We start from the raw sequence: 27678 nt of genomic DNA, 5'->3' as shown, positions 1-27678 counted from the left end.
TTTCTTTAATTTGGTACAGGGATTTTATTTTCAGGATAAGCAGGACCTAGTTTTGCACCTACACACACAAAAATAAAACAAAAATAAAATAGAAAATTTCCTTCCAGTAGCACCTTAGAGACCAACTAAGTTTGTCATTGGTATGAGCTTTTGTGTGCATGCACACTTCTCCCGGGATGTGAAGGCCAGGAAAAAGGAAAACACAGACATTCTGGGATCACATCAGAAAAGGGACAGCTTCTCTAATTGTGAGACTGTCCCTGGAAAGATATGCTGATATTATAGATCTATTGAAATGGTCCACTGATTTCAGTGGCTTCTGTCCATTAGCCTTACTCAGATTCAATGATATTTATGGACATGACTAACAGGTCTATTAATTTCATTGGGAATAGTCTGCTTATAACGTAGTAGGTGTAATTGGAGAATTAGGCATGTATCACCCTCAACACACACACCTCTTTAGAAGGCTAGTTTGTATAAAACATGGTGCAACATTCACATATCTGTCCTTCTCTCTCTGCAAAATGGGATGTACAATATTGGTCAGTTTATCTAGTGTAGGATACAACAGCATCGAAGTTTTGTTGTTGTTCAAGATTAACATTTTTCTCCACAAATGATTATAAGGGTATCAAAACATCGGATGCATACAGTAGTTGTAATTAAATGAATACTACTGAAAAGGTGGAAATAATGAGTTGCACTTCATTGCAAAAGGATCTGTGAAAATAGATATAATTTCTGTTAGTACTATTTCTCCATAGGAGAAGCAGCTGACTGCAGGAAACTTGCCATTGGATTACTGTAAACCTCAGGCTCTCAGGATTCTCACCACCAGAATTTCACTGAAATTACTGTTTTGGATCATTGATGGAACAAATATTAACCCTGCACCTAAAAACATTTCTGGATTAAAGAGGAGCTCCCCCCACCTTTTTGCTCCTTTTTCCTTCTTAAGCAAGATGCTGAAAGCAACATACTGTTCCTAGGCAAACCGTTATACCTTAATATGCTTTAATTTATTATATTGCTGCAACCTTGTATATCAGCTATTTCCCATTGACTTCGAATTCCTTTTACCAGCACCTTGTAAGTTTATACTCCCAGCTTTTTCTTCCCTTGCATATATTCTCTTTTCCCACATTAAAGATTCCCCTTCATTCCAGTTTGGTTCTACCTCTCACCCTTTCCAAATTTTGGAAACACTTGGGAAGACACGATTTTTAGCTCTAACATTACATACAAACCCATACATAAATATGGGAAGATTAAATATTTGTATAAATAGATGTACAGCAGTACTGATTTCATCATTTCATGCACAGAGAAAAGCCAAGGTTTTTTTTCAGATGTAAGGAAACTTGCACTATTCCCCGTCCCCCGATGAAATAAAAGCTGACAAAACAATGGGGCTTCATAGACCTAAAGCTTTTATTTCAGTAGAAGGGTTGCCCAGTCAATTACAGGCAGCAGTTGATGAACAGGTAGAAAAAAACAGCAATAATATTCTGAGTTGTCATTTAGTCTCAAGGTGATCTCTGGAGTCTTCTCTAAGCCCATAATCAATGATTTTTGTTTTAACTAAAAGCTGGATATTTTCAGAGGTAAAAAATGGATTTCTGCATGTTAAAGAACCACTTTGATACTAGCACACAATACTTTGCTGTAGCAGAGTACCAGTTTAGTCTAAACTAATGGAACAGATTGTTTAATCCATGTGTGATTTTAAGGTATGACTTGACTGATTAAAGAATGTCACTTTCTTAAAACAATCCACCTCAGTTGTGTGGTACTGTTTTCTTGCTTTACAAGAAGCTATTTGCAATAAGACTGGACTGAACTCATAGGTCTCTTGAGATTTTAAAAAAAATTGAGAGATTTGACAATACTGGGACGCAAGCAGAAGCTGACATTTCTTCCCCTGCCTCCTGTTGCCAGTCCCTACAGCTTCCCAAAATTATCTCCCCCTCCTAGAGGACCAAAGGACCCTGCACCTGTTCACTTTTCTGCAATACCCCCTACACCACTTATCAGGATTCTCCGAACTCCAGGGAAGAGAAAAATGGGCTTCCGCTCACCCCCTTTTGTTGGCAGATTGCCGAATCCAACCTGTGTCTTTCACCAATAAACGGGTTTTAAAAATCCAGTACAATCCAGTGCATTTATTTCTTGCAATGTGTATGGATGTATCCATTCCTATTTCAACACATACAAGTTTATATGACAATTATCAATACTAGAAGCAAAACAGCCAAAGTGTAGAGGAGCACATGAGAGAAACTGTCAGACTTCTTGTTTTGCCCAGAAGATAAAGCTAAGCACTTCCAAAATGAAGGAAGCAAATATCCTCTTCAGGGTTAACAATCAGAATTATCCAGAAGTGTGGACAGCAAGCAGTATCCTCTTTCTCCCCGCATAAGCAACTACTTCAACTAGAGACAGAAATTTATACAGCATTTCATATAGCTGGGGCGACTTTACCATGAGTATACATTTTTGCATATCTAATAGCAGGTTTAGGTATATATTTGCTACTCTGCATATCAGATAAACAATCTGATACAATGCCCAGGACATCAATAATGGAGTGCGGACATGAACTGGAAAAAACACTCCAGCCTTTTCAATTCTTTGTATTTAGCACAAACATGTAATCTGATCCATAGCGCCATATACCTCACATAACTATCAATGGCACAATGTGAAATGAATTATACTTCCAGCTAGGAAACATGCCATTATTGCCTCTGTAATTGTAGACAGATCACAAACTTGTGTTTTGCTATATTACTCTTGTGCAATAAAACCAGAACTGCAAACACTCCTGGCCCTTGTCTATCAATACTTATAAATGCAGCTGCTGCAATTCACAATAGAAACCTAGTGGCAGATTAGAACAAAATTATCTTCCTGTTATCCTCACGTTTTTAAAATGATCACCTGTGACTGTTTTTGCAAATCTTAAGTGGTTACTGGTGGGCTTTTAAAGTCATGGCAAAAGAACGAACCTATCTGACTGAATAATTAAGCTATCCAAGGGTCAAGATGCTTTATACTGACCAATCTGATCTAAAAAGAATTAGTGTGAGAAGCTGCAGCTCTCACTTGGCTCCCCGTTTATACTCAGAACATAATAAAGTTGATAAACTTAAAGCTTTATTGTAGTTTCTAATCCAAACAAGGAACTGGGATTCAATCAATGTCCATTTCAGGAAGTTTCTTTTCTGTAGATGTTTGGGCTGTTGAATCAGTACTCTGTTCTGTAGTCTGAGACACTCCAAAGCCATCCCCCTGGCCTTCTACTGGACCATTCTGTTCTGCTGGCTTTTGATCTTCTTTTGGAAGTTCCACCTTGGGTTTAGGTTTGTTGATTATAGGATTACAGATGCTGATCAGTTCCTAAAATGAAAGAACCAGAATACATCACACCAGGAAATTAAGTTATGTTAAGGTTGCTCTCCAAAATGTAGCAGTAGCAGGACCATGGCTGGCAGCTAGATACAAACATTAGCTTCCCTAGCTTCTTTCTGCAGTACCTGGAGAAAAACAGCCTAAAGTGGCTGGAAGGTTTTGCCAGCAAATGGCCAGTGACACCCAACAACTTTCCACAGCAATACTTTTACTTTTGGGGGGGGGAGCGGGAAGGCAGGGAAGCCTAGTTTTTGGAGGTCACAATTGGCAGCTGGTCACCACCAGCTTTGGGTGCCTCCTTTGGGGTGGGAGAAGTGTGAGGGAGCCATGTGGGTGAGTGGTTTCTTTTACAGATTATTAACAGTATGTCTGCAGAGGTGGTTTTATTGTTTTTAGAGCTTGTGGTTTTGTGCTTTATTCCATTTTTATCTTCTACACTGCTTTGATGACTTAATGCTCTGAAGCAGTTTATGAATTTGTTAAATAATAAAGTAGTTGTGCATTGGCTTGCTCCTAGGTGAGAAGCTGGAGCAGCTGTATGTTTGCAGTGGGCAGGATATGAATTAATACATTGTTCACTACTTTGGCGGCCTTTGGGACAAAAAGTGGTCTATAAATAAACCATAAGTTTAAGAAATCAGTTGGAAAATATATGTGAATGGACCAACTGAATCAGAATGTACAATAACTTCTGCAATTCTCTCAGTTGTAGAAAATTAAAGAATATCAATACAGTATACTAATTAAAGGCACTGTGCAACACTAGTTTAACTCTAGTTTGATTTATGGGGAGTGACTGTAGCTCAGTGAAAGAACCTGCTTTGCATATCAAATGCCCCAGCTTCTCCAGGTAAAGATGGGAAATGATGTTGTTTAGTCATGTCCGACTCTTCGGGACCCCATGGACTAGAGCATGCCAGGCACTCCTGTCTTCCACTGGGAAATACTGCTGTCCAAAATGATTGAGAGAGTCTGTGTACAGACAGTTCTAAGCTAAACAGGACCAATGATCTGATTTCATATAAGGCAGCAGCTCCCTGGGTTCTTAACTTCATCATTCCCCTGCAGTTTCAATATTATTACTTACTTTTGTTTTTGCTTCAATTTCCTTAGCTGTGATAACAGGGTCCAAAGACAGGCTTCGCTTGTTCTGAAGATTGAGTTTGTTGTTCATCCATTCCATTGCATCATTTGCACTCTTCTCCACTTTGGCCACTTCTGCAGGATCTAAGTGATCGTACTGTTCATCCTAAAAATTTAAGTAGTGAAATGTGACTTTGCTTATTCTACACTTCCTCCTTTTGGTAGATCATAAAAAAATTTTAGCTTCAGTCTGACAAAATAATCTGAATGAAGCCTGGTGGTCTACTAAACAAACTTAACAGAAGAGCACTGTACTGATTAAAACATATCAAGTTAAGAGGGAGGATAAGCAGTAAAATCTGCTTGTTTGCTATGGGAAGAGACTACAATTTCCAAGCACAGCCGCCATCACCTGAAAATTTATCCTATACGGCCCTGAAAAGGAAAAAGGATTTCTGCCTCAAAGCTTACTACTGAAAATACTTAAGACTATTTTGAAATACTAACTTGTCACATAAAAGATAAATATACCTTTGCTTTAAAAGCAAGAACAGCTTTCATGTAGAGTTGGATTTGTTTTCCAAGTTCTTCAAAGGCTTTTGGTCTTTCTTCAGATTCTTGAAATCGTGCCTGAATAGGCTGTCCCACAGCCTGAATTGAAGAGAAGTTTACCAAGACAGTTATTGATCTGAACTACACTTGTAAGATGAGCTACACTTGGACTGAAGATCGATACAGCGTATTAATTTTAAAAGCAGCTTATGTCTCGACTGCAGAGAACTGTAGTAGCAACATTGAAAAAAAGCTCGGAATATAATATCTTGTAAGCAAAACTGGTATTCAAGATGCTTGTTGTGATTGCTTTACAAGTCTATAATTTGCATATTGAAAGTTAACCTTTATACAGTAAGCCAGCAGCTTACCCAGGGGTTATGTTTTGCAGATCGTGCCTAAAGCCAAAATTACATATAGACAAAACCCATCGGGTTCAATTGTGGGTGGGATTGCTAATGTCATTTTTCCCAGAACCCCCCCCCTCACTGAATCCAACCTTGTGTCTTTCACCATGCACACAAGTTAAATGTGTGTAAGTTGCAGGTTTACTGTATCAGACCCCTCATGTGTCCCAATTTATTTGGCACATGACAGATTGGCAGAAGTTGCCCTGGCGTCTGTTCCCAATCCCAAGATGGGTGCTTGGGTCTGCATCATATCAAGAGATGCAGTGCAGGCTGGGTGTGGCCTGCTAGAAGGTCAGCCAGGCCTGCACTGCTTCTGCTGACATGGCACAGGCTGGGTGCTGCGGAGGATGACAACTGGAGAAAGGTAGGTGGAGTGGGATCAGATGAGGAAGGGGTACCCTGAACTGCCCTCCTAAAATGTTGGGAGGTATGCTGTATACAAGCTGGCCAGCCCTGGATAAGCCTGTATAATCCTAGCACATCTAGTTCACTCTCCACCCCAGCCGCCAGAATGTTTTTCCATGGCAACTACAATGTGCAAGCAACATTCTCTCTGCAGATAGACCCTTGTGTGTCAGGTTTCAGCTAAGTCAAGTTTGACAGTTTTTGAAGTCCCACTTACTTTCATTTCTGTCAATTTATCAATGTAAACCTGTTTTGATTGGTCTTCACCCTCTTCATATAGCCAGTTTTCAGTGTCTTCCAACTTGAGAGTGAAACTATTACGATCCTAGAAAAAAAAGTAAATAAAGCAAATTGTGGAAGTTGGGTTTTTTAAAACAAATAATGAATTTCAGCTTAAATAAAGCGACATGAATCTTCAGCTCACATGACATCCTGTATGCAGCAGGTAGACATAACTTGGTGGAACCACCTCATAGGCCAAATTAGGACCTATGCTGGGGGAAATTAAGCCAATATGGCAGAGGTTTCCCCATCAATGATTTATAGAGAATGTTCTCTGATTAGTGGACTACGTAAGCCACCATAGCACTTGTTTTTAGCAGCACGTACCTCTTCACTAACAAATTTCTCATACACGCCGCAGAGTTTGTCTCTCATTTCATAAACATATTCCTCCACAGCATTCTTGGCATCATTCCGTTCCTTCTCTAGTTTATCTTGCATGATCATTTTACCCTGCCAAAAACATTTTTATTACATTTTTGTTTCAGTTAAAATAAGGTAACTTTGTTCCTTTGTGATTTATTACGTAATCCCCTCACCTCAGCATCAACCACCAGTAATTTGTAAAAAACTTTTCTGCACTGACATTAGTGCTTACCTCATTCTCAATAAATAAGTTCAACATATCCTTTCCTATCTGCCACACCAACTGATTCTCAATAGGAAGGTCAATGGTCGTAGTCTTTACTTTAGCTTTTTTAGCTTGAGGAGGTTGATCTGTTTTCTTCTCTTTTGATCCAGTTTGAGTTGTCTGCATTAAAACAGAATTCAAAACAGAAAATGTGACAAATCAATTGTGGCTTCTAGACATTTGTTTCGAGTCCCACATTCACCACAAGTTCTTTTTATTGAAGCTTTTCTATGTTGGGCACCAACATTTTCACTAAGAACTCAACACTAAAACAAATCACTGTTATGCAAGTCCCACTGGCTACCTGTGTCCTGTTAAATATTTTTATCATTGAAGTAATATGTCAACAGAGAAAATGCCTATTTTAGTCTAGCATATGTTCTAACTTTCTCACAAAGATAGGGAGGCTATTGGTCAACACAATTTAGTTTAACACACCATTTTTACCTCCATTTCTTCAGCCTCAGTCTTGTTTTCAGCTTGTGCTTGTTGCTGTTCCTCAGTCTTCTGTTGCTCCTTCTGTTGTTCTTCCTGGTCTACTTGCATCTTCTGAAATTAGTGAATAAAGCTTTGAATATAGATCAAGGAAACAGATCTTACTAAATGTGACTGACAGAAAGTCAATTTAATTTCTTTCATGTCCATGTAGTGCATTTCTTCCTACACTTCCACTACTAAAGGAAGGCAGAAAAGTAGGCCGCTCTCAATTTCAGAGCAAAGGGAGGAATGCACTTCTCATACTGCAAAGACTCTCTAACTTGTCAAAGTCCTATCTTGGCAAATTCTCTAAGCGCTTTAAAGCACAGAGGCAGCACATACCCCTAACAGTAATGTTCAGCAAGAGGACAAAATTTTTGATAATAGCATATGTTCTTCTGGCTTTTAAAGACTATTGGAGCTGGAGGGAGGGAGACAGGCCAAAGAGGAGGCTATGACTATAGAAATCCAGATTGCTGCTTAGCTTAAAAGGCTCAAACAAGGGCCATTCCCCCCCCCCATTTTCTTAAATCTGAGTCCCCCAAAATAGGTGGGGTCTTATAGGTGGAAAAATACAGTATTTACCTAAATGTATTTATGTTGTTGGGACAGCTGCATTAAACTTTTTTTTTTTGCATAGTCTGTTCCACTGAACATGTGAAGATGCAGTCAAAGTTAATTGTCAGCAACTTCAGCATTTCTTGTTAAAGGAATGTTTTCAAATCACCACATGTTGAGCTTCAGCAACAGAATCCTGTGTTTGCAAAGTTCATTATCCTGGACAACCAGTATCAGTGGTAAGATACTGCTAAAAGCTAGGCTAGCAAGGGCATATGACAATTAATAGAAATTACCTCTTCCTCTTTTGCATGTTGATCTGTTTCCATAGGCTCTTCACTTTCTTCTGATTTATGAACTTCTACAAGTGATGCACTTGAAACACTGAAGATGCCATGGATGTTTACTCGGACTTTAACTTTAACTTTTGAACTGGTTCCATCCTTCTGGGCAATTACCTTCTGAACTAAAAATTGAGCTAAACAGGAAAGTAAGACAATAACTTTATTAAAAGTAAATTCAGTAATTTTAAGGTGGTTCTTAACAGCAAGCATTTGGTTCTATTTTAGTAGTAGCATAAAGTTTTGTGATTTGAATGAGAAGCTAGATTTTGGCATGCACTCAACACCCATCCATCCCCAACAGAGTACAAAACTGGTTCCAAAACTCATCATTACATAGCTTTTGCCTTTCCATTTAGTAGGTATCTTTACACCAAATTAATATTTACATTAGTTCCCAGTTTTAGCACACTCAAATCCTAAGCACAATGGAAGCCGTAGTAATATTAAAAGAATCTCACCTACAGAATTAGAGGGAAACTGGCAATTAGGCTCTCACTCCAGTTATATTACAAAGTCAACATTACTTTTTTATGCATACATACCTATGGCAGGATTTGGGTAAGGCAATTCCTTAGGACAACTATAATAAGCTTCCAACGTGAAAGGTTCTTTTCTGTAGAATGTCAGGACCTTGGAAAATGGTGCAGCATGATTCTTTGGGAAGACTTCACAATCACTATAGGAAGGGAGATTGTTTTGAGTGTACATCGTTATATAATCTATATAAGAACATGCTACCGTGCTGTTTCAGACAGGAGCAGCTATGTTTAGTGGACCCAGAAAATGTTTGTGTTATATCCTACAACAATCACAGCAATTTATAATAAATTTATTGCACGTTTCATTATAAGCCAAGCAACTGAGATTTAAGTTTTTGTATTCAAATATTCCAAATGCACATCTACATAAAATAGTATAGAATTAGGTATGACTCTCAGTAGCAGCTAGTTCTTTAGAAGCACTTTAAAGTGTTAAATATTTACCTTAGTCCTTCTTCTGCTGGGGAATTCCATTTCAAAGAAATAGGATATGGCACTAAATCTGTGATAGAAAACTCTCTCACTTTAAAAGCTGGGGATAGAATAGCACACTGCAAAGGGGAAAAACATTAAAATAAGTTGTGCAATATTAGAGCACAGGTCAGCTGTAATATAAAATGACTGGTAGTTTATTCACACACCGTAATATAATTTGATTTGACAATGCCTATCTGCTATTGTGGTCCAGTGAATAGGATTTCAAAATAACTTTCAAGTAGATTCTATTTATATTGCATTCCCAAAAACTTAAGTCTTAACTATTGAGATACATTGGATTTTTAGAAATTTCCAAAAAGTTGCCTGATTTCAGCTGCAAAAAAAGCATGGAGAGTGTCCTGAACAGCACATTCTTTAAAAACAAACAAACCACACACACAACACACTTGATGAGATAGGAAATAAATGTATTACCTTTCGATTAAATGTATAATATATTCCAACATTATTATTATTTATTATTATTATTATTCCGCCATTACCACCCTATGCCCAGAGGTCTCAACATTCAAGAAACTAGGATCAAATCAACACTGAATATTCTACAATATTCCAACAGTTGCTCTTACCTGCAGGGCAGCGCCTCGGGTGACAGCTTCATCAGCATTCAGAGTTGTACTGACCTCTTTACCAAAAAATTTACTGACACGCTCTTTTATAGCAGGTATTCTTGTAGACCCTCCTACTATTTCTACTGCATAGATATCCTCCTTCTTTAACTCTGTAGAGAGAAAAGACACTCGAGACATTCAAAGTCTGAACTCATTTGAGCTGGAAGAATTTGACCAGATGAAATGTGAGTTACAAGTGCATTTTTGAATTGCAGCTATACTTGATACACACAAATCAAGTTAACTTTACTGTCTCTCCAAAGAAAATATGTTCCATAGTGGAAGATGAATATCTCTGAAATATCCCAGCTGGATCCACTCATTAGCACCAAAAAAAGTCTCTGTAAACTAGGCAGCAGTTGCCAATGAAAGTGGACTTCATGGCTAATTAAAAGTATCTTCATGGCTAAGATAGTTATTGTTCCAACAGTTCAGAGGAAGAACAATTGGTCTATATTAGGGTTTAACTCTTGTTTTAACATAAAAGAATCTTATAAACAAAATTACAATATACAGTGGGACCTCGACTTACGAGCTCCTCGACATCCGATGTTTTCGACTTACGAGCGGGAAAAGTGGCCGTACGCTTACGATTTCCGACATCCGAACGGAAAACCCGTTTGCAGCTAGATACGGTTTCCTCAACTTACGAGTTTTTATATGCGGTTTCCTTGACTTACGAATTTTTCCGTTTCCAATGCATTCCTATGGGAAACTGCTTTTCCTATGGGAAACTCGACTTACGAAGTTTTCGACCTACGAGTGTGCATTTGGAACGGATTAAATTCGTAAGTCGAGATCCCACTGTATGTATTATTGGTTTTCTAAAAGCAGTTAACCACAACATCGCCTTGAGGATACAAAGCCAGGCTAGCAAAAAGCTGCAGGATTTGTCATCTTTCCGCAGGGCCTGCAAGACAGAGCTGTTCCGCCTGGCCTTTGGGTTGGACTTAGTCTGACTCCTGTGTTTTCCTCCCTCATGGCTTGGATTTATGGACTACTTAAAATGAGGCTGCATTTTAAATTTTAATACTGTACTTTAATCTGTATTTTAATTAATTGCTTTTTATGTTTTATTGTAATTTTATTGGTGTGAGCCACCCTGAGCCCGGTTTTGACTGGGGAGGGCGGGGTATAAAGAAAAATTTATAACTATTATTATTATCATTATTATTATTATTATTACATGACAACTAAAACAAATATTACTGCTTTTATTATAGCATACTCAATGTACCAGTTCCTCTATATTTTATACTACTCTTTGTGTAATATTTTCCCGTTTATTTTAATATTTGAGCTAAAGTGGCACTTACTAGCTTGCTCCAAAACACTGCGAAGTGGTGGTTCAACTCTAGCCAAGAGGTCATCACACATCTCTAAGAATTTGCTCCTATGGGTGAGATAAAATATGAAATTATACTTTAAAACAAAGCAAAAATAAAATATAGTTAAGTTTCCTGCAGCCTCTTAAATCCTGCCTCTCCCAAAATTTACAAAGTTGCACTTAAAGGGGTACAGACACAATGTGTATTTAAAAGTAGCAGCAATGTTAAGAATTTTACAGTTATTGGTGAGTGATTACCGTATTGGCCCGAATATAAACCGCACCTTTAAAACTGGAGGGGAGAAAAGAAAAAATACCCGAATATAAGACGCTCCATTCCTCGCTGCGCCTGGCTGCATACTTTGGGGGGGGGGGCAGAGCCATGCTGCGTTGCCAGCAGCCTTTCCCCTTCCTTGCTCTCTCCCTTCCCGGCCTTGAGGGAGAGGACCGGGAACTATGTGAGGGGCGGGCCCCGCTTTGTCACGCTCCTGGCTGCATATCGTAAGGTTGCGAGTATAAGCCACACTTTAACTTCACGGTCGGAATTTGCGGGAAAAGTGTGGCTTACATTCGGGCCAATATTGTATGTCATACTCAGAGTACACCCATTTACTGAAATAATTTATCTTAAGTTACTTAAACCTATTGATTCCAATGACAAACTCTCTTACTATTACCAGCATTGGATATTATCCTATATTTTTAATTGTACAGGATTCTACTAAATTTTAACGCTACAAATATATAATTCACATTATACATATATATGCACACATGCACACACATACACACACACACAATTTATACAAATTAATCATTTAGCTCCAAAATTAACTCTTCTGCTTAAACTGATCACCTAAATAATAGAAGAAATTTGTCAAAAGGTCAAAATGTATATCAAGGGTCATGTGTGAGATTAATCAGTTACTCCCTGAAAAGTGTTTATCACTGGGCATAACCATGAAATGTGCTTCATATCTCCCTTTAGTGATCCACACCTTTAACATTTATCCTCACACCCAGCATATACTTTACAGCATATACTTTGTGTGGTGTCAAGCTTGTTTTATACAGATTCTCTTTCATATTTTCTACCCCCCACTATAAAAAAAACTGGCAGTGATCTACCAAAGTTGTTGAGCTTCTTTTAGAAAGTCAAAGTTGTTGAAGTTTTTTTTAGTGGGGAGGCAGCAATCTACCACCCTAGCACCCTGACAATCTACCACCAGTAGATCACAATCTACCTGTTGGCCATCCCTGCTTTAGGTAATCTAAGGACTGAATTAGTGATATCCCCAAGTACATTGTTGGGAAAGGGGGAAAAATCACATCTTGCTATATATAAGTAATAACAATAGCAATTTATTTATACCCCGCCCATCTGGCTAGTAGCAATTTCATTGGTTTAGCTATGAAAGACATCCAGAGACGGTCAGAATTCATATGATTAAAAAAAACGAATAGACTGAATTAAAATAAGTTACCTGTTCATAGTTCCAGAGACATCAATATCATTCATGAAGCATTCTATGTTCAGTGGCAGATCAGAAGCATTTGCACTCATCAACTTCTTCAGTTTCTCACATTCCTGAGATAATCTCAACAGTGGACGAATTTTGGACTTTATGTCTAGTTTATATTTTTTCCCAAATTCTTCACAAAAATAATTTACTAATACTTCATCAAATTTCCTGCCACCAAGTACTGTGTCAAATGCTGTTGCAAGAACCTTTACAAGGGAAGGCATAAAGTGTCTCAGTTAAATAAGATTACTTTTCAATATTAAGTCTAATGATTTGATTAGCTCAAACTGGCATTTCACTCAAATCAGTGCCTGATTTACAAACTATCACAATGATTGTTATTGCTTATTCGAACACAGAACTTTGTGCACAATCAGTTATACAACATCCCTACTATTTACAGACTGCTAATCAGGGTGGATTTGATTTAAATCAAACTGATTTAAATCACGATTTAAATCACGATTTAAATCACTAGTCAGTAAGCCTTGATTTAAATCATAGTTGATTTAAATCATAAAGACTAATTCTTGCTGGTATAACTTTATTATGCAAGTAGATTTTTAGAATAACAACTTTTCATATTAGTTTTTTTATTCCCAGTTTAATAGGTTAATCATTCATATTTGGACAACTTTACTGTTGTACTTAGGAAGGAGAAAAATAATCATTACCTTAATAATAACAATTTAAATAGATTTATTCAACTGAAACAATAACATTTCAGCAAATGTTATTTGCTTAAACAAACATCCATGTTTGTTAACTAATTTGGCTAAACAAAAACAAAATAGATATATTTTAAGAAACTTAGACTGTCAGCCCAGCCTACACATGAAAAACTTAAATACTGTCCACTCCAAACAATCAGAAAAATATTGTTTCTATTCTATTCACTGAACTTCTTGAAACTTAGCACTGAAGGGGTTGTTTCTGTATTCATAGGTTTGTAGAACAATATGATTAAGGTCTTTTTCTCAACTCTGTTCATGTTATAACATTTTTGCTGTGAAGAAGAGGCATGTGATCTCTGTTGAGTCAAATTCAGTTTTGAGAACTGCAAAAGTAAACCAAGCACCTGTGATAATATCTTGTAGGCAGAGAAACTGCCCAATAATCTTACAAAAACCTCTGGAAGAGGTGAATAGATTAATGGAATTTATTTACCCCAAAAATTAAACATATACAACCTTATACTACATAATTAAAAAACTAATCTTTATTTCATGATGGAATAACCTTTGGATGGTAATATGTTTTCCTCAAAAAGCATTTTATTTTAAAAAAATCCAATTTAAATCAAAAAAATCGATTTAAATCAAAAAAATCCGATTTAAATCAAAAAAAATCCGATTTTTTTGATTTTTTTTAAAAAATCATTGATTTTTATCCACCCTGCTGCTAATAGGACACTCAGGTGTGAAAGAAAATTACCAGCATGTGGAAAGCTTTACAACAGCCTATCCACTTCCATGTCGTCTGTTTCAGCATGCAACCTGGCCATATTCAACCAAGTCAACCCACTTACACAAGAAGGACTTCCAATTGCACAATGGAATTTCCCCTCCCTCTCCTCCCCGCCAAATCTGCTTCAGTTAGTTGGGAAAAGCCCCAGAACAGATTCTGAGGAGAAGTGATAGAGAAGTTTCATTGTGCAAGTGGAAGTCTGTGTTCAAGAGTGATGGCCTCACTGCATACAACTCAAAGTTGCCATTCATACATTTAATGTGGCTACCATTATTTCATATAACCTCTTCAGTGAAGGCATTCAAGTTTCACCCAGACTCAGAGGCCTTTCAAAACCAACATTTCTTTGAAATGATAGCTAAACTAAATGTTTGAGTCACTGAAGGCACAGAAGTTAGGCATCCAATCAGCTGTTTTTTATATACTGTATAGGTGAACCCCTGAAGGAATATAAAGCCTTCTATATACGAACCGCTACTGAGTTGTTCTGACAAGGCAATGAAGCAGTTGCCTACACATTGTTGTATGCAAAGTCTCTTACATATTATTCCCTCCCTCCTCTAATGTCCTCTCACATCTCTGCCTCCCAAAGGCTTGCACAGCTGTTTGTTGCAGCAGCCCTGGCTACAAGCTCAGCAGGTGAATGGTGCCTCTCAGGCCCTGGTCAGGGTGTGCTGCTTGCGAGGAGCTGAGGTAGCCTCAGAGTAAGCAAGCAAGCAAGCTGGCGAGGCAGCCCAGCCAGCCAGTCTGCCAGCCCTTGCTGTTGAGAATGGAACAGACAAGTCCCAGGTCCCTGTGGGGCAATGTGAGAAGGCAATCTCTTTGGGGCAGGGGGTGCAGCTCAAGAGACTGGGGTGGTGGCAGTGACTGCCCAGAGGACTCCCAAGGAGAGGAGGCTAAGGGAACACTCCACAAGGGAGGGTGTTTGAAAAAAGGGTGAGAAGCTGCCAGCTCTGCAAGCAAGGGGTGACATAACTGGGCTCCTGAGCCCCACGGGGTGCCGCATAAACAATGTAGTTGGTCAAGGGAGCTGTGGACTCAAAAAGGTTGAAAACCTCTGGTTTAGATAAATTATAAAAGCAATAAGCATCAATTTAAAAAAATCAATAAAAACCGTAAAAGAACAGCAAAAACAAGCAACTAGGAACAAAACATGTGGAGAGCTAGGTATCTCCTCTCATGGCAATATGGTTATGGAGGAGTGCACTGGTAACAACTGGGGGCAAGGAGAAGAAAGCTTAGCTTGAACAACCAGCTGCTGAACCCTCTCTCACTGCCGCTTTTAAGAGGAGTATTTTATGACTGCCTGTGCAAACAGTGCATTTCTGACACTGAAGTAGATCCAGACATCTTTACAAGAAAGATGAGATACCATAAGAGGCACAGTGAAAAAACTGGACTGACTTCATCTATGGAGAATGCATTATCTACAAAAGGAAATAAATGATTAACACCTTTCACCAGTTTTCTTTTAAGCAGAACATATGCCACTGCTAGAGACCATATGTTTCTGAATACCAGTTGCTGGAAACCGCAGGAGGGGAAAGTGCTGTTGTGTTTCCCATAGGTATCTGCTTGGCCACTATGAGAACAAGATACTGGACCCAGATGGACTACTGGCCTGATCCATCACACTTTTGTATTCTTTTGCAGAAGTGACGACAGAGCAGCAACTACTAGAACATAACATGTATTCATAACCCAGTATGTTATCTTCACACAGCAATGCTTCTTGACGCTAACATTTTGTATCCCAGAAAATCAATATATCCCATTATTAAAATAAGTGCATAGCTTTACTTACCTTTAATTTTCCCTTGTTAAATGCACATACTGAAACTTGATATGCCGAATGGCCTATATCAACAAACACCACGTTTCTTGGCTTCTCTTCTAATGCAGGCAGATCTTGTTTATAGATCCCATATGCCAGAGCAACTAGAGAGAATTCAGTTCACTATGAGTGAAATACATTTTCATTCCTAGACACATTATTTTTGAACAAAAGGATCTTTTTCCAATTATGTAGCTGCAACAATTAAATAAAACTTCATATGGCTGCAAATTATTAGAAAGCTAAGCCATCAAAGCACAAATGCTATATAAGAGGTGGAGAACCTGTGGCCCTCCAGATACTGTTGAACTGCAACTCCCATAAACCCCAGCAAGTATGGCCAAAGGTCATGGATGATGGGGAGTTGTAGTCCAGAAACATCTGGAGGGAAACAGGTTCCCCATCCTTACCCTATAAACTCATTGGATGCTTCCATAAAGATTCCCTTGGGATTTTGGATGCTTCTTTATTTTTCTCAAACAAGTCTTAATATTAATTGCTTTGCAAAGCTCCAAATAAAACTACAAAATAGAAGCATTGGTTTTCCTCAAACCTTTTAATCTAAGCATGTCTTACATGTTTCTTGGGCATCCAGAGAACAAGTTCACATATGTATGCTCACCTTGCATTGACTGTCATCAAGTGATGGCCATGTATGAATAAGCCATCAATGCTTTATTACCAGACAGAACTTTCATTTCGCCTAGTGCCAATTCAAAACTTTTCTACAGAAATAGCCATAAAAAGTTGAGTAAGCAAGTGACATTCATTCATGTGTAAGCCAGCCCCAAGTCAAAAATAAGTTTTCAGCCAGTGTCTCGACAAACCTGATTTCACCCTTCAACACCAAGAATAAAGCAGGTGAACCCTTCAAACCCAATACAAAAGAACCTGAATGATTTAAGCTTTATGGGAACAGACATCACTCTGTATTCATTACAATTAAGTAGTCACCTGCTGTAGTTTCATTAATTAATCGCAAGCAGTTGAGTCCAGCAATTTGTGTAGCATCCATTACAGATCTCCGCTCTGCATCTGTATAGAAACAAGGAACCTGAAAGAGCGACAAAAGCATATTTTTACAGCAACTAATTTTCCAAAACAAAAAGTCTAACAAAAAGTTTTTCAAATTCTGGGGTACATATTTTTTAACTAAACTGCATTTTACAGTAACAGTAACACATTATAATGTGTTTGGGGGAGGGGGGTTATTGGTTTGTTTGTTTCATTATGTATTTTCTGTTCTCTGTTTTAGAGGCTAGCTTTGGCTTTGCCCTGGCTGGGAACTCCTAACACCAGAAAAGTAGAGAGCCTGCAGACCTCCACATAGCTTTGAAAGAACAAAATGCATTTTTATTCCTTTGCCTTTCCCAGAAGCTCCAGCTGCAATTCAGCTGCCCCTGCCATATCTGCAGACCAATTGTAAACTTGTAAATGACACCTCTCCTTCCCATACTATTACTGTTACATAATGAAGTTGAGTCATCTTGTCCAACATTGATGACAGTCTCAAATGAACTCTTATCAATAATGTTAGACAAGATGTGATAACTTAAAACAATGGTTTACCTGATCAAATATTTGTGTAATTGTACTCTTAAGTAGCATGAAGAAAACTGGTTGCAACTTAGAGAAACTTAGGGAAAACTAAGGATTCCTAAGATAACAGGAAGTTAAGAGACTTTCACGTTAACCAAATTCAGATGGACAAAGTGCCCATTCAATTTGATTGAAATTCCATTATACTCTTTCCATTTACAGACGATCCATACAGAAACTAAGGCAAATATTGTCTACTTACAGATACAACACAGTCAACTACAGGTTTCTTAAGTGCGTTTTCTGCAGTTTCTTTTAGTTTAGTGAGCAGCATTCCTGTCATCTGCTCTATGGTGAAATTTCGTTCTTCTTCCATATACATAACCTTAGTGGAAATACAAAACAAAGCAAACAAATTTTAATGTTGCAACTTTCAAGAAAGCCCTAAGCATGTCTAGTGTTGATCAGAATAATATCTAAAGGATGTAAACCACATCCATATCTGTTTTTTGATACAGCGGAACCTCGGGTTACGTACCGTCCTCCTTGTGAACGCTGCGGGTTACGAGCTCCGCTAACCCGGAAGTAGATGCCCCTTGTTGTGAACTCTGCCCCGGGATGTGAGGGGAAGTTGTGCACCGGCGGCGTGGCAGCAGCAGGATGAACCATTAGCGAAAGCACGCCGCAGGTTATGAATGGTTTCAACTTAAGAACGGACCTCCAGAACAAATTAAGTTCGTAACCAGAGGTACCACTGTGTTTTCCAAAAGGATTCTACTGTTTTTACTTCTATCAAATATCACCGCATGGAGGGGCACTTTAATGTGCATATTTGTATGTGTGTTTGAATGCACACATACATACCAACTCACCTTGATGCCAGCTGAGTGTGAGGGAAGCTGGACAAGTTCATAAGCAAGCTTTGCTTTTTCATCTTGAACAAAGGGATCCGAAAATGCACGGCCATGAAATCTTTTAAAACCTTGTACAGTATTCTTTGCATTTGAAATCACCTTTAAAAAACCCAGAAAAATTTAGTTTCATCATAGAAAATTTCTAATACTTCCCGACGAATCATACTTAATAGCTAATTTGTTCTTTCCTGTTATATATAAACCAACAATTGCATTTCCTGGAAAAAATATATCACAAAAGCAATCAGAAGCCAGCAATAACCATTTGAAAATCTACTAGAAGTGACATATAAAAGATACTACCCTTACTCATTCCTGATAATTCTGTTAACATGCTCCTCAGGAAATTTACATTTACATTTAGCTTTCTATCAGTAAAATAATGAGATTTATTCTATCTGAATTCTCTAGTACAGTTTCTTCACAGAACTGGGCACTATGCTCCAGCACTGGTGAGAACAGAGATCTCATTCTCCTGCTTTAACTCAGAAAGCAGGCCAAATCACCTGCCAAAAATTAGTAGCCACAACTAGTGTTTCTCAATGGGGAAAGGGCTCAATAACTCCTTAAGCTCCCAGAGCAACTCTGGCCCCTAGCACTGCCCTAACAAGAGCAGGCACATTCTTTAATTTATTTTGTATATCAGTCTTCAACAACCTGGTATCCTCCAGGTATTTTAGGCTCCAACTTCCATCAGCCTTAGCCAGTTTATCATGACATGCAACACAGTGATACAGTACAGAGTGCATACAGCATACACACACATTAAAGTCAAATCAATACAGCCAGCAGAAAAAAATTAATAAAACTGCAATATGAAATTCTGCTTTCAGCATTTTTGTGGTTGTTTTTTTAAAACCATTATCCCAGTTATTATATTGGTGATTCTATTATTTCCAAATACAAAAAAAATATCCTTACTTGGCTTTTAGCTGCAGCTCCAATTGAACGATTCTTGGGTCCAAAGGAGATACATGACCTACAATGAGAAGAACATGTTCAGTTATAAGACACAGGTTGAAATAAATCAATTTATCCTGATGTGAAAACATTATAAGCAAAGGAATCCATTTACAAATATCTGCTTTAATACCAGATCTTTTGTAAAAGGTTTTCTATCAGCTAGGTAAAGTTAAAATTGCCACCAATAGATCACTTCTATGGAATACAGCCACTAATAATAATTTTATTATTTATACCCTGCCCATCTGGCTGGGTTTCCTCAGCCACTCTGGGCAGTTCACAGCATATTTTGAAACATACTGAAGGGAGAGATTTGCCAATTGTATTATTGAGCTAAATCTGATCATATAGTTGCATTGTACAACATCAAACAATAACATTTTGCCGATACAGGGCTGCCTTCAGATGTCTTCTAAAAATCACATACTGTAGTTGTTTATTTCCTTGACATCTACTTGTTATGAATGCCTTTATTCTGAATTAAAATATCAACACAACCCACCCACAACTTTCTTCTAAGCTGTTATTGTCTCCTTTATCTCAGGGATGAACTTTTACTGCTAAAGCAAGCATATTATAACGATTATTCATTGCATTATCAGTTTGAATCCTAAGTTCCCCTTCTGTTTGCACAAGGGTGGATTCCTCCACACCATTCCCAAGGGTTACCCAAAAATCTATTCCTGAGGATTGGGGTAACAGGGACAGAAAAGTCCCATCTGGTGAAGCCAAGTTAATATCAACACTATTGGTTCCTGTGTAGAAAGATGTTGCTTCATTAGACTATTTCAAACATTGAAACCACAAAAATAGTGAAAAATAACTTTGCAAAATACCAAGACTGTGCTAGCTGTTGTTTCTAAACTATCAAGTACACAGATTAATGGCCCTCTAAAATATATCAATCAGACTAAGGCAATAAACCCTGATTTTACACACACTGCTTGATACTGGCACACTGTGTTTTAATATAATACTATGTTCGATGCGACAGAAGTAGTAAATCCACTCATCCCCCTAAACTAAATATAGCTTTATTATGATACAGAAATTCAAAATAAAGGAAATTTACTTGTATCGTTCAATTGAGCGATTCCCAGGGTGCAACACTTTTCATGGGTAAACATTTAGGCCACTATCTGCATATTCTTGAACAATGATACCATACTTATTTACCTTTTTATGCTATTTTAATGATTCACTCTTAAAGACAAAATCAAGTTAGTTAGGGCCACTGAATTGGGGACTCATTTCAAAGGGAAATTAATAATACAGTAAGCCATTACAATGAGAGGTAATTACCGTATACAGGTAATATGAAGCAGAATATGACTATGGCAGTGGATGTGTCAGGCAAGGATATGTTAACAGGATTGAGATTCTGTTAAGGATACCACCTATGTTGCTGCATAACAGTCTCCCTGGCCAAATCTTGGGGGCTTTTGGCCTTGGGGGACTTCAACATACATGCCAAGGTCACTATATCTGGAGTGGCTTGGGATTTCTTGGGCCTGTCCCAAATTATATCTGGCCTAATGCATACAGCAGGACACACGAATCCAGTGTTCTATACTAGATCAGTAGGAGGTGGGCTGTGGGTGGAAGAGCTGACAATAACTCAGTTGTCATGAATAAATCACTATCTGATGAGATTTTATCTTATGTCACCTTTGAACTAACCTATGCACAACTTCTTCCAAACTGCCACGGTGTTTTGTCATCAATTTTAATGACAACCATGCAACTTACTGCTATGAATGCACCTCACTTGCCAGAATTGCCCCTGCGTTCCAAGCAAACAAAGCACTTTTTATTTATCACTTGCATGACTCAATAATTGTAACCTTTAGATGTAAAACAGGCCTGTTCTGTATACATGCATTTTGACCCCATGCAATTTTTTTCTAGTATTGATGGCATTACTTTAGTTAATATGTTTCTACCATAACCATTTTCACTTCATCACTACATATTTACTAACATATTCAATATGTATACTTTTCTTGTACATGGCAAGTTTTACAAACTAATGCTAGTATTTACAAAAAGAGGCGAGTTCCTCTACCAACCAGTTTCTCAGGGTAAACCTACAATGTCAGATTAAGAGCAAAGGCCATGATGACATTAAACCTGCACCAGTCTTGCATCTGGACAGGGTGAGGAAAGGTTCCTTCTAGACAAATAAGGCGACTCCCCACTTAGTGGAGGTTATATTCCAGGCCCCCTGAACACATAAGTGAAATTGTGTGGAGAGAACCCTCTAAACACCCTTTAAAAACCCTATCTGTCTCTTCAAGCCATACAAAAAATACTGTATCCAAAAATACCCACAACTGGAATTGAAGCTCTGGGGCCAGCGGAAGGCTATGCTGCTGCACTACCACACACATCAGCTGTTAGGAGGGGAGGCTGGGCAGTGTAAACAAAGCCCCTCTGTGCCTCCTCTTTGGGGCTTCCTCTGTCCTCATTGGTGTCCTCTTTGGTGGCTCCAGGAAGGGTTCTCCTCATGAGTCAAGATAACTCTCCAGCTCTCTTCCACCATTTCCAGGTTTGAATCAAATCATTTAATTATTTCCAGGCACTGCACATATAGGCGGTCGTGCACGAATCAATTATGCATAAGTGGGGGGACGCCTGTCATACATTAACCTTGTAAATAAGCCCAGAAAGAAACCAGCATTTTTTTACTAGCCTACTAAGGGTCTAGTAACACACAATGACAGCCCTAATCGCAGAGACCGCCATGCAAACTGGTCAGAGGGTATGATGTGGACACAATGAGACACATCCAAACTCCTTTAAGCAGTGTACTGAGACGGATACAATATCTCACAAAATGATGTCCTAGATTGAAATTGTGCCTAAACACTGGAGCTAAGTACTCCTAGCATCCCAAGTTTGAGTTACAAGAGGAGAAAAGTTCATTACAACAAGCCTTGAGATTCCAATGAGCATCACTATTCTTGAAAGCAGCGCCATAGTGCCATCATTTCGGTAACAGCAATTCCAGGCAGACAGCAATCTCAATCTTGGTAGCAAACTCAAATAAACTATGCAACATTAGCAGTGCCTCAAGTGCACTATAAAAGGCAATAAAAACAGAAACCATAAAAAAGCATTGACATCACCCAGAAACTAAGGTAACACTATATTCCTCAACTGTTCATAAATCACAACTTATCAGATGTTAACATTTTCCCCCTACTTTAAGAATAGTTTGTTTCAAGCAAATTGCACGTGGATTGTCTCCTTGTTTTGCTTGGAATTTAGGCCATTCCGTACCAAAATTTAAGTGTTAGGAATTCAAAAGATTACCAGAAAGTGCAAATTTAATTGCAAAAACCAGTTTTAGAAAGGCTTAATTGCAACTTAATTGTATTTCTTTTTTAAGCCACCCTCAGAATACAAATCAGACACTGAATGATAGAATACAAGTCTCAGAAATAAGTAAATGAATAGAAGACTTAAAAAGTTCTTAGGTTCCTTGATATATCATTTCTGTTACACTGAGACCAACAACTAAAGCTCAATCCCATTAAGACTGGGGCACTGTTAGCGGGTGGTTCCCTAGACCGGATGGATTAGAGCAGGGGTCCCCAGACTTACCGAGCGGCGGGCCGGTGCCAGCCGCGCCGACCGCGCGGTGGGCCGGACGGCAGGGGAGTGCGCGCGCAGCGGGCCGGAGGGCGGGGGAGTGCGCGCCCGTGCGCATGCGCACACGCACACGGGCGGGAAAAAAATCGCCGAAAATCGCTTGTGCGCATGCGTATGGGCCTCCCCCGACCCGGAAGTGCACCAGAAATGACCTCTTCCGGGTCGGGAGAGGCCCGTACGCATGCGCACAAAGGATTTTCGGCGATTTTTTGCCGATTTTTTAGATCGCCGCTGCGCCGCGCGCCGCGAGAGCGGGCGGCGGCAGCGGGCGGCGGGGGTCGTCGCGGGCCGGATTGGAAGGCCGATTGGGCCGCATCCGGCCCGGGGGCCGTAGTTTGGGGACCCCTGGATTAGAGGTTGCCTGCTCTTGATGGGGTTACGCCCCCTCTGAAGAAGTGGGTATGTAACTTGGAGTACTCCTGGATCCTTTGCCATCACTTGAGGCTCAGGTGCAGCGTTAAAAACTCAGATACATAAGCTAGGGACCAAATGGTGCCTTAAACCAAAGTTACAGTTGCCAAAATGGAATGTCTGGTTGCAATTTTGGGGCATTTTCAAATGATGGACTGACTGTGATTGATTATCAGTTAAACATCTGGCTAGTTGAGATGACAACCTTGAGCTAGATTAAACACTTTGAAAACTTGAAGAAAAGTCAATTTATCCATGGACAGTCCACGTAAACATTGGCTTATTCCTACCTCTTTTTCTTAATGATGACACCGACCATTTATAACGTAAAATGTTCTTCACAACTGTGAGCAGGGTAGTGGGGTAGGGTAAGTGAAGGCAAGCTACAAAAATTAACTATAATGTTGTTCACTACTCCCTCTCAGGCCGCACAGAAAAAGCATTTTGGTTCCTGAAATTTATTATGATTGTGCAGATAAATATAACTGATAGAATTCTACAGATGTGGTATTAGTGTGTGAAAACTGTCAAGTTCCAATGATCCCTAGGCATGCACCTGCAGATGGTGGAGATGTCATGTCTTGTGCCATCGTGGCACCCAGGCATCTTCACTTAGTAGCAAGTGGCCAATAGCTCCCTGGCTAATTTCAAACACTGGCTGACACATGTAGCAACTCAGAACATAATCCCTGCGCAAAAGGGGAGTTGCCTGTATACCTATTCCTGGTTCACTAAGTACTGTAGTTAGGACAATGTATTTGACATTCTGAAAGTTTAGCTTCCATGTACAACTGGCCTCCCATGGGATAAAAACCCCATTTTTAGCAAGTTCTAAAACTTTGGTACCAAGAGCTGGTGTGAGCCACGGTCACAATTTCAACATTCACCTCAATTGCGGGCTTGCTAGGTAGGCAAGTCAATTCTCACTATCTAACTGATTCATTCACAACTTATATCTGGAATATAGGGTTAATACTGACCTATTTAAAAACATAAAATACATAATAAAAACAAAACAAACCAGCAACCAGTGTTAGAAACTGAGATATGAAAGCTAAATGGCACCTTAAACCTAGTAAAATAAAAAAATTCCTTCAGTAGCACCTTAAAGACCAACTAAGTTTTTATTTTGGTATGAGCTTTCGTGTGCATGCACACTTCTTCAGATACAGTGAAATGGAAGTTTCCAGGCACTTATGTAGAGAAGGGGTGGGGAGGGGTGGGGATGGGGAGGGGGGATCACTCAGAAGGGTGGTGGAAATGGGTGATTGACTGACTGATAGTGGCCAATAGTCAGTCAATCACCCATTTCCACCACCCTTCTGAGTGATCCCCCCTCCCCATCCCCACCCCTCCCCACCCCTTCTCTACATAAGTGCCTGGAAACTTCCATTTCACTGTATCTGAAGAAGTGTGCATGCACACGAAAGCTCATACCAAAATAAAAACTTAGTTGGTCTTTAAGGTGCTACTGAAGGAATTTTTTTATTTTACTTCGATCCAGACCAACACGGCTACCTACCTGTAACCTTAAACCTAGGTTATGGGTGCCACAACAGAATGTCTAGGCACACTTTTTATATAACAAGGATAGAAAGCTGATAATGAATGATGAAGTGCAGCTAAAATCTTATATTCATTTTTTACATCATCTAGTCCTCATCTGAAGACTGCAAAAAACAAAGCCATACTTCCCCTGCCCACCCCCTTAATAGTCTTATGAGGGTCCCTTCTCCAGTCTTCAGAGGGTAGCTGGAAGTGGGGAGGCAGAAAAAGGTCCTCCTTTTGTTCCAGCAGTGGCAGTTCTAATCTGAAATCTTAGGCGCAGTACTGCTCCCAGAGCTCAGAAACTGCTCACATTAATGAAATTCCCTGTCGCAAAATGCACCTAGAACAATGTGTGTTTTGAACCTCCCAGCAACCCCTTCCCCTTCACACCTTTAAAAGGATATAGGATGTCAACAAAAGGCCTGGTTGAAGAAGAATGTTCTTGCCTGGCACCTAAAGATGTATAATGAAGGCACCAGGCGAACTTCCCCCAGCAAAGCATTCCACAAATGGGGAGCCACTGTAGTCATGTTATCACCCAATGGACTTCTCATGGGGGAGGCAAACGAAGAATGCCTCAGATGATGACCACTGGATCCAGACCCATTCATATGGGGAGAGGCGGTCTTTGAGGTATTGTTGTCCTGAGCCACTTATGGCTTTATAGGTCAAAACCAGCACTTTGAATTGGGCCCAGAAATTCACTGGCAGTCAGTAAAGTCGGGGCATGATTGGTGTAATATGCTCAAACTGTCTTGCCCCAGTGAACAACCTGGTTGCCGAATTCTGCATCAATTTATCTTACCCTTCCCCCCAAAGGAACACAGGCATTGTTGACCATGGTTGGTGTTGAGATACTCAAAGCTCACCAGACAATAAAAAGAAAGGTAGCCATGTTGGTCCATTAAAATACCATAATTGGACACGCCTTTATTGGGACCACTCTGAAAATCAAGCTTGCCACAACTATGTGACACTTAGGTCAGTTTTCAATAAAAAAAGCACTGTAATATCATACTGCTATTTGATTTAGAAGTTTGTGTGTGGTGCATAAGAAAACTATCCCAAAAATACAACAAGAGTAGGTGACCAAACAAGCAAACTCAGAATTCATACCAGCTGAGAACTGCTGGCTTCAGCAGCATTTGCAATTTTATTTCCCAACAATGTGTGTGCTTTGTTGCCCACCTTTTTGGGGAGAGCTTTAGTTGTGGTTTTTAACAAGCCTTTCAGCTCTTCACCCAAAAACATAGGCAGAAATTTTGGCTTCTGCTGTCACAGCTGACACCAGAAGGACCCACAAGTCTGCACCATGCAGAGATAAACATACCAATAGAGAAAGCCATCCTTATGGGCAGAAATTACAAATCCGAAAGCAGGTCAATTATCAACTCACAGATGGTTTCAGGTATTTAAAGTAGACACACAAGAATAGCAAAGGGCAGTAAGGGAGGAACACAAAAATATATTCCCGAAACAAACAACGAATGCCTCTTCGAATGACTCTTCGACATGGGCTGCATTTTTCAACCCCACGAAGGCAGAGCACGAGATTAACGGTTCCGCCTCCTCTCGGTTGGCCCCCTCTGCGCAAAGCGGTAGCGCAGCTTCCCCCGGCTGGTAGCCTCGAACCATTAATGCACCATCTTTCTCCCCGAGCGCACGCACGTGGAGAAGAGAAAGGCACTTCCTTCTCCTCCTCCTCGGCGCAGGGGCTCGTCTTACTCATATATTAAACCTTCAGCCTCCGCTTTCCTCCCTTTTTTCTTTGAGGGGAAAAAAGGTGTCGCAAAGACCCTGTGCAAAGACTCTCCCACCTCAACAAAGGAGGGCGGGGAGGGGAAGGCAAGAGGGAATCTGGATGAGAGCCGGCCCTTTCCTCTAGGCCCCGCATACTTGGCTCCTTGGTATGATCCGGCGTGACAAGTTAGCCGCAACTGCGCTGCTTCATTCCCCGGAGCCTCTCCCACGCCGCCGCCCCCCCCCCCGAGGAAGCTCTTCTCCCCATTCGTCGTCGTCCGTCCCCCCGACACTCGCCCACCCTCCCTCCCCTCCGTTACTCACGGGGTGCAGCGGTCGCTGTACTCGTTGGCGATGGTCTCGATGCCTCCCGCTCGGGCCACGGCCACATAGCAGCTCTGGAAGCCCACGTCGATGCCCACCACCGACATGCTGAGCCTGAGGGGGGCGGCGGGGAAAGGGGGCGAAGGCGGCGGCGGGTCGCGCGGAGACGGAGTGAGGCGGCCTGAAGGGCCCCCGAGGGAAGGGAGGAAGCTCGCTGTGAGGGCCGGCCGGGCAGGCCAGGCGCAGGCGCAGGTCCCGTCTTCTTCTTCCTCCTCCTCCTCAGCCTCTCGGTTCGCTTCAGAGAGCGGCCGCTCGGACAGTTTTAAATGAGTGGCGGCGGCAGCGGCGCGCGCGGCTGTGGCTGCCTCCTCGCGAGGAGGGGGAAGGGAGGGCAGGAGGGCGGGCGCTACAAGAGGCAGCCGGGCAGAGAAAGAGAGAGAGAGATCTCGAAAGATCCTGTCCCGTCCAGAGGAAGGGGAGGCGGGAAACCGTCTCGCGAGATTCCCTCTTCTGCGGGTTCCCGCGTGCGCGCGCACTCCTCCTCTCACACGCAACGCACGCACGTACGTAGATCTATATTCTCTGTAGCTCCGCCCCCCTAGCGGCTTAGACGAAGCACTGCTGTGGGCG

General features: G+C 40.3%; 1 protein-coding gene across 2 annotated transcripts; it reads right to left on the bottom strand.

The window, feature by feature from the left end:
* Positions 1-1410: 1410 nt before the first annotated feature.
* On the bottom strand, positions 1411-27526 carry HSPA4 (heat shock protein family A (Hsp70) member 4). Of its 2 annotated transcripts, none has more exons than XM_035105369.2 (19): positions 27049-27526; positions 19330-19387; positions 18367-18507; positions 17757-17879; positions 16910-17009; positions 15926-16059; positions 12616-12860; positions 11121-11197; positions 9763-9914; positions 9140-9246; positions 8699-8832; positions 8109-8290; positions 7216-7326; positions 6745-6897; positions 6474-6599; positions 6082-6189; positions 5029-5148; positions 4502-4663; positions 1411-3402 (listed from the first exon to the last, which is right to left on the bottom strand). In XM_035105369.2, exons 1-19 carry the CDS (start codon positions 27153-27155, stop codon positions 3196-3198), a joined length of 2547 nt encoding a protein of 848 aa, XP_034961260.1. In that variant the 5' UTR covers positions 27156-27526; the 3' UTR covers positions 1411-3195. The 2 variants fall into 2 exon arrangements, with proteins under 2 accessions (XP_034961260.1, XP_034961261.1); XM_035105370.2 differs by having other exon boundaries at positions 7225-7326.
* Between the last annotated feature and the right edge of the window lie 152 nt (positions 27527-27678).

This window comes from Zootoca vivipara, chromosome 2, assembly GCF_963506605.1.
Source record: "Zootoca vivipara chromosome 2, rZooViv1.1, whole genome shotgun sequence".
NCBI lineage: Eukaryota > Metazoa > Chordata > Lepidosauria > Squamata > Lacertidae > Zootoca > Zootoca vivipara.
The sequence above is the reverse complement of the archived record's forward strand: the minus strand, read 5'-3'. Positions and strand labels throughout refer to the sequence as shown.

Excerpts from the sequence above, each read along its gene's own strand:
- HSPA4 (XM_035105369.2), bottom strand. The coding sequence starts at position 27,155 with ATGTCGGTGGTGGGCATCGACGTGGGCTTCCAGAGCTGCTATGTGGCC. Across the intron at positions 6,190-6,473 it reads AGAAATTTGTTAGTGAAGAG|GATCGTAATAGTTTCACTCT; the intron begins GTACGTGCTGCT and ends TTTTTTTTCTAG. Across the intron at positions 4,664-5,028 it reads TTCTTGCTTTTAAAGCAAAG|GATGAACAGTACGATCACTT; the intron begins GTATATTTATCT and ends TTAAATTTTTAG.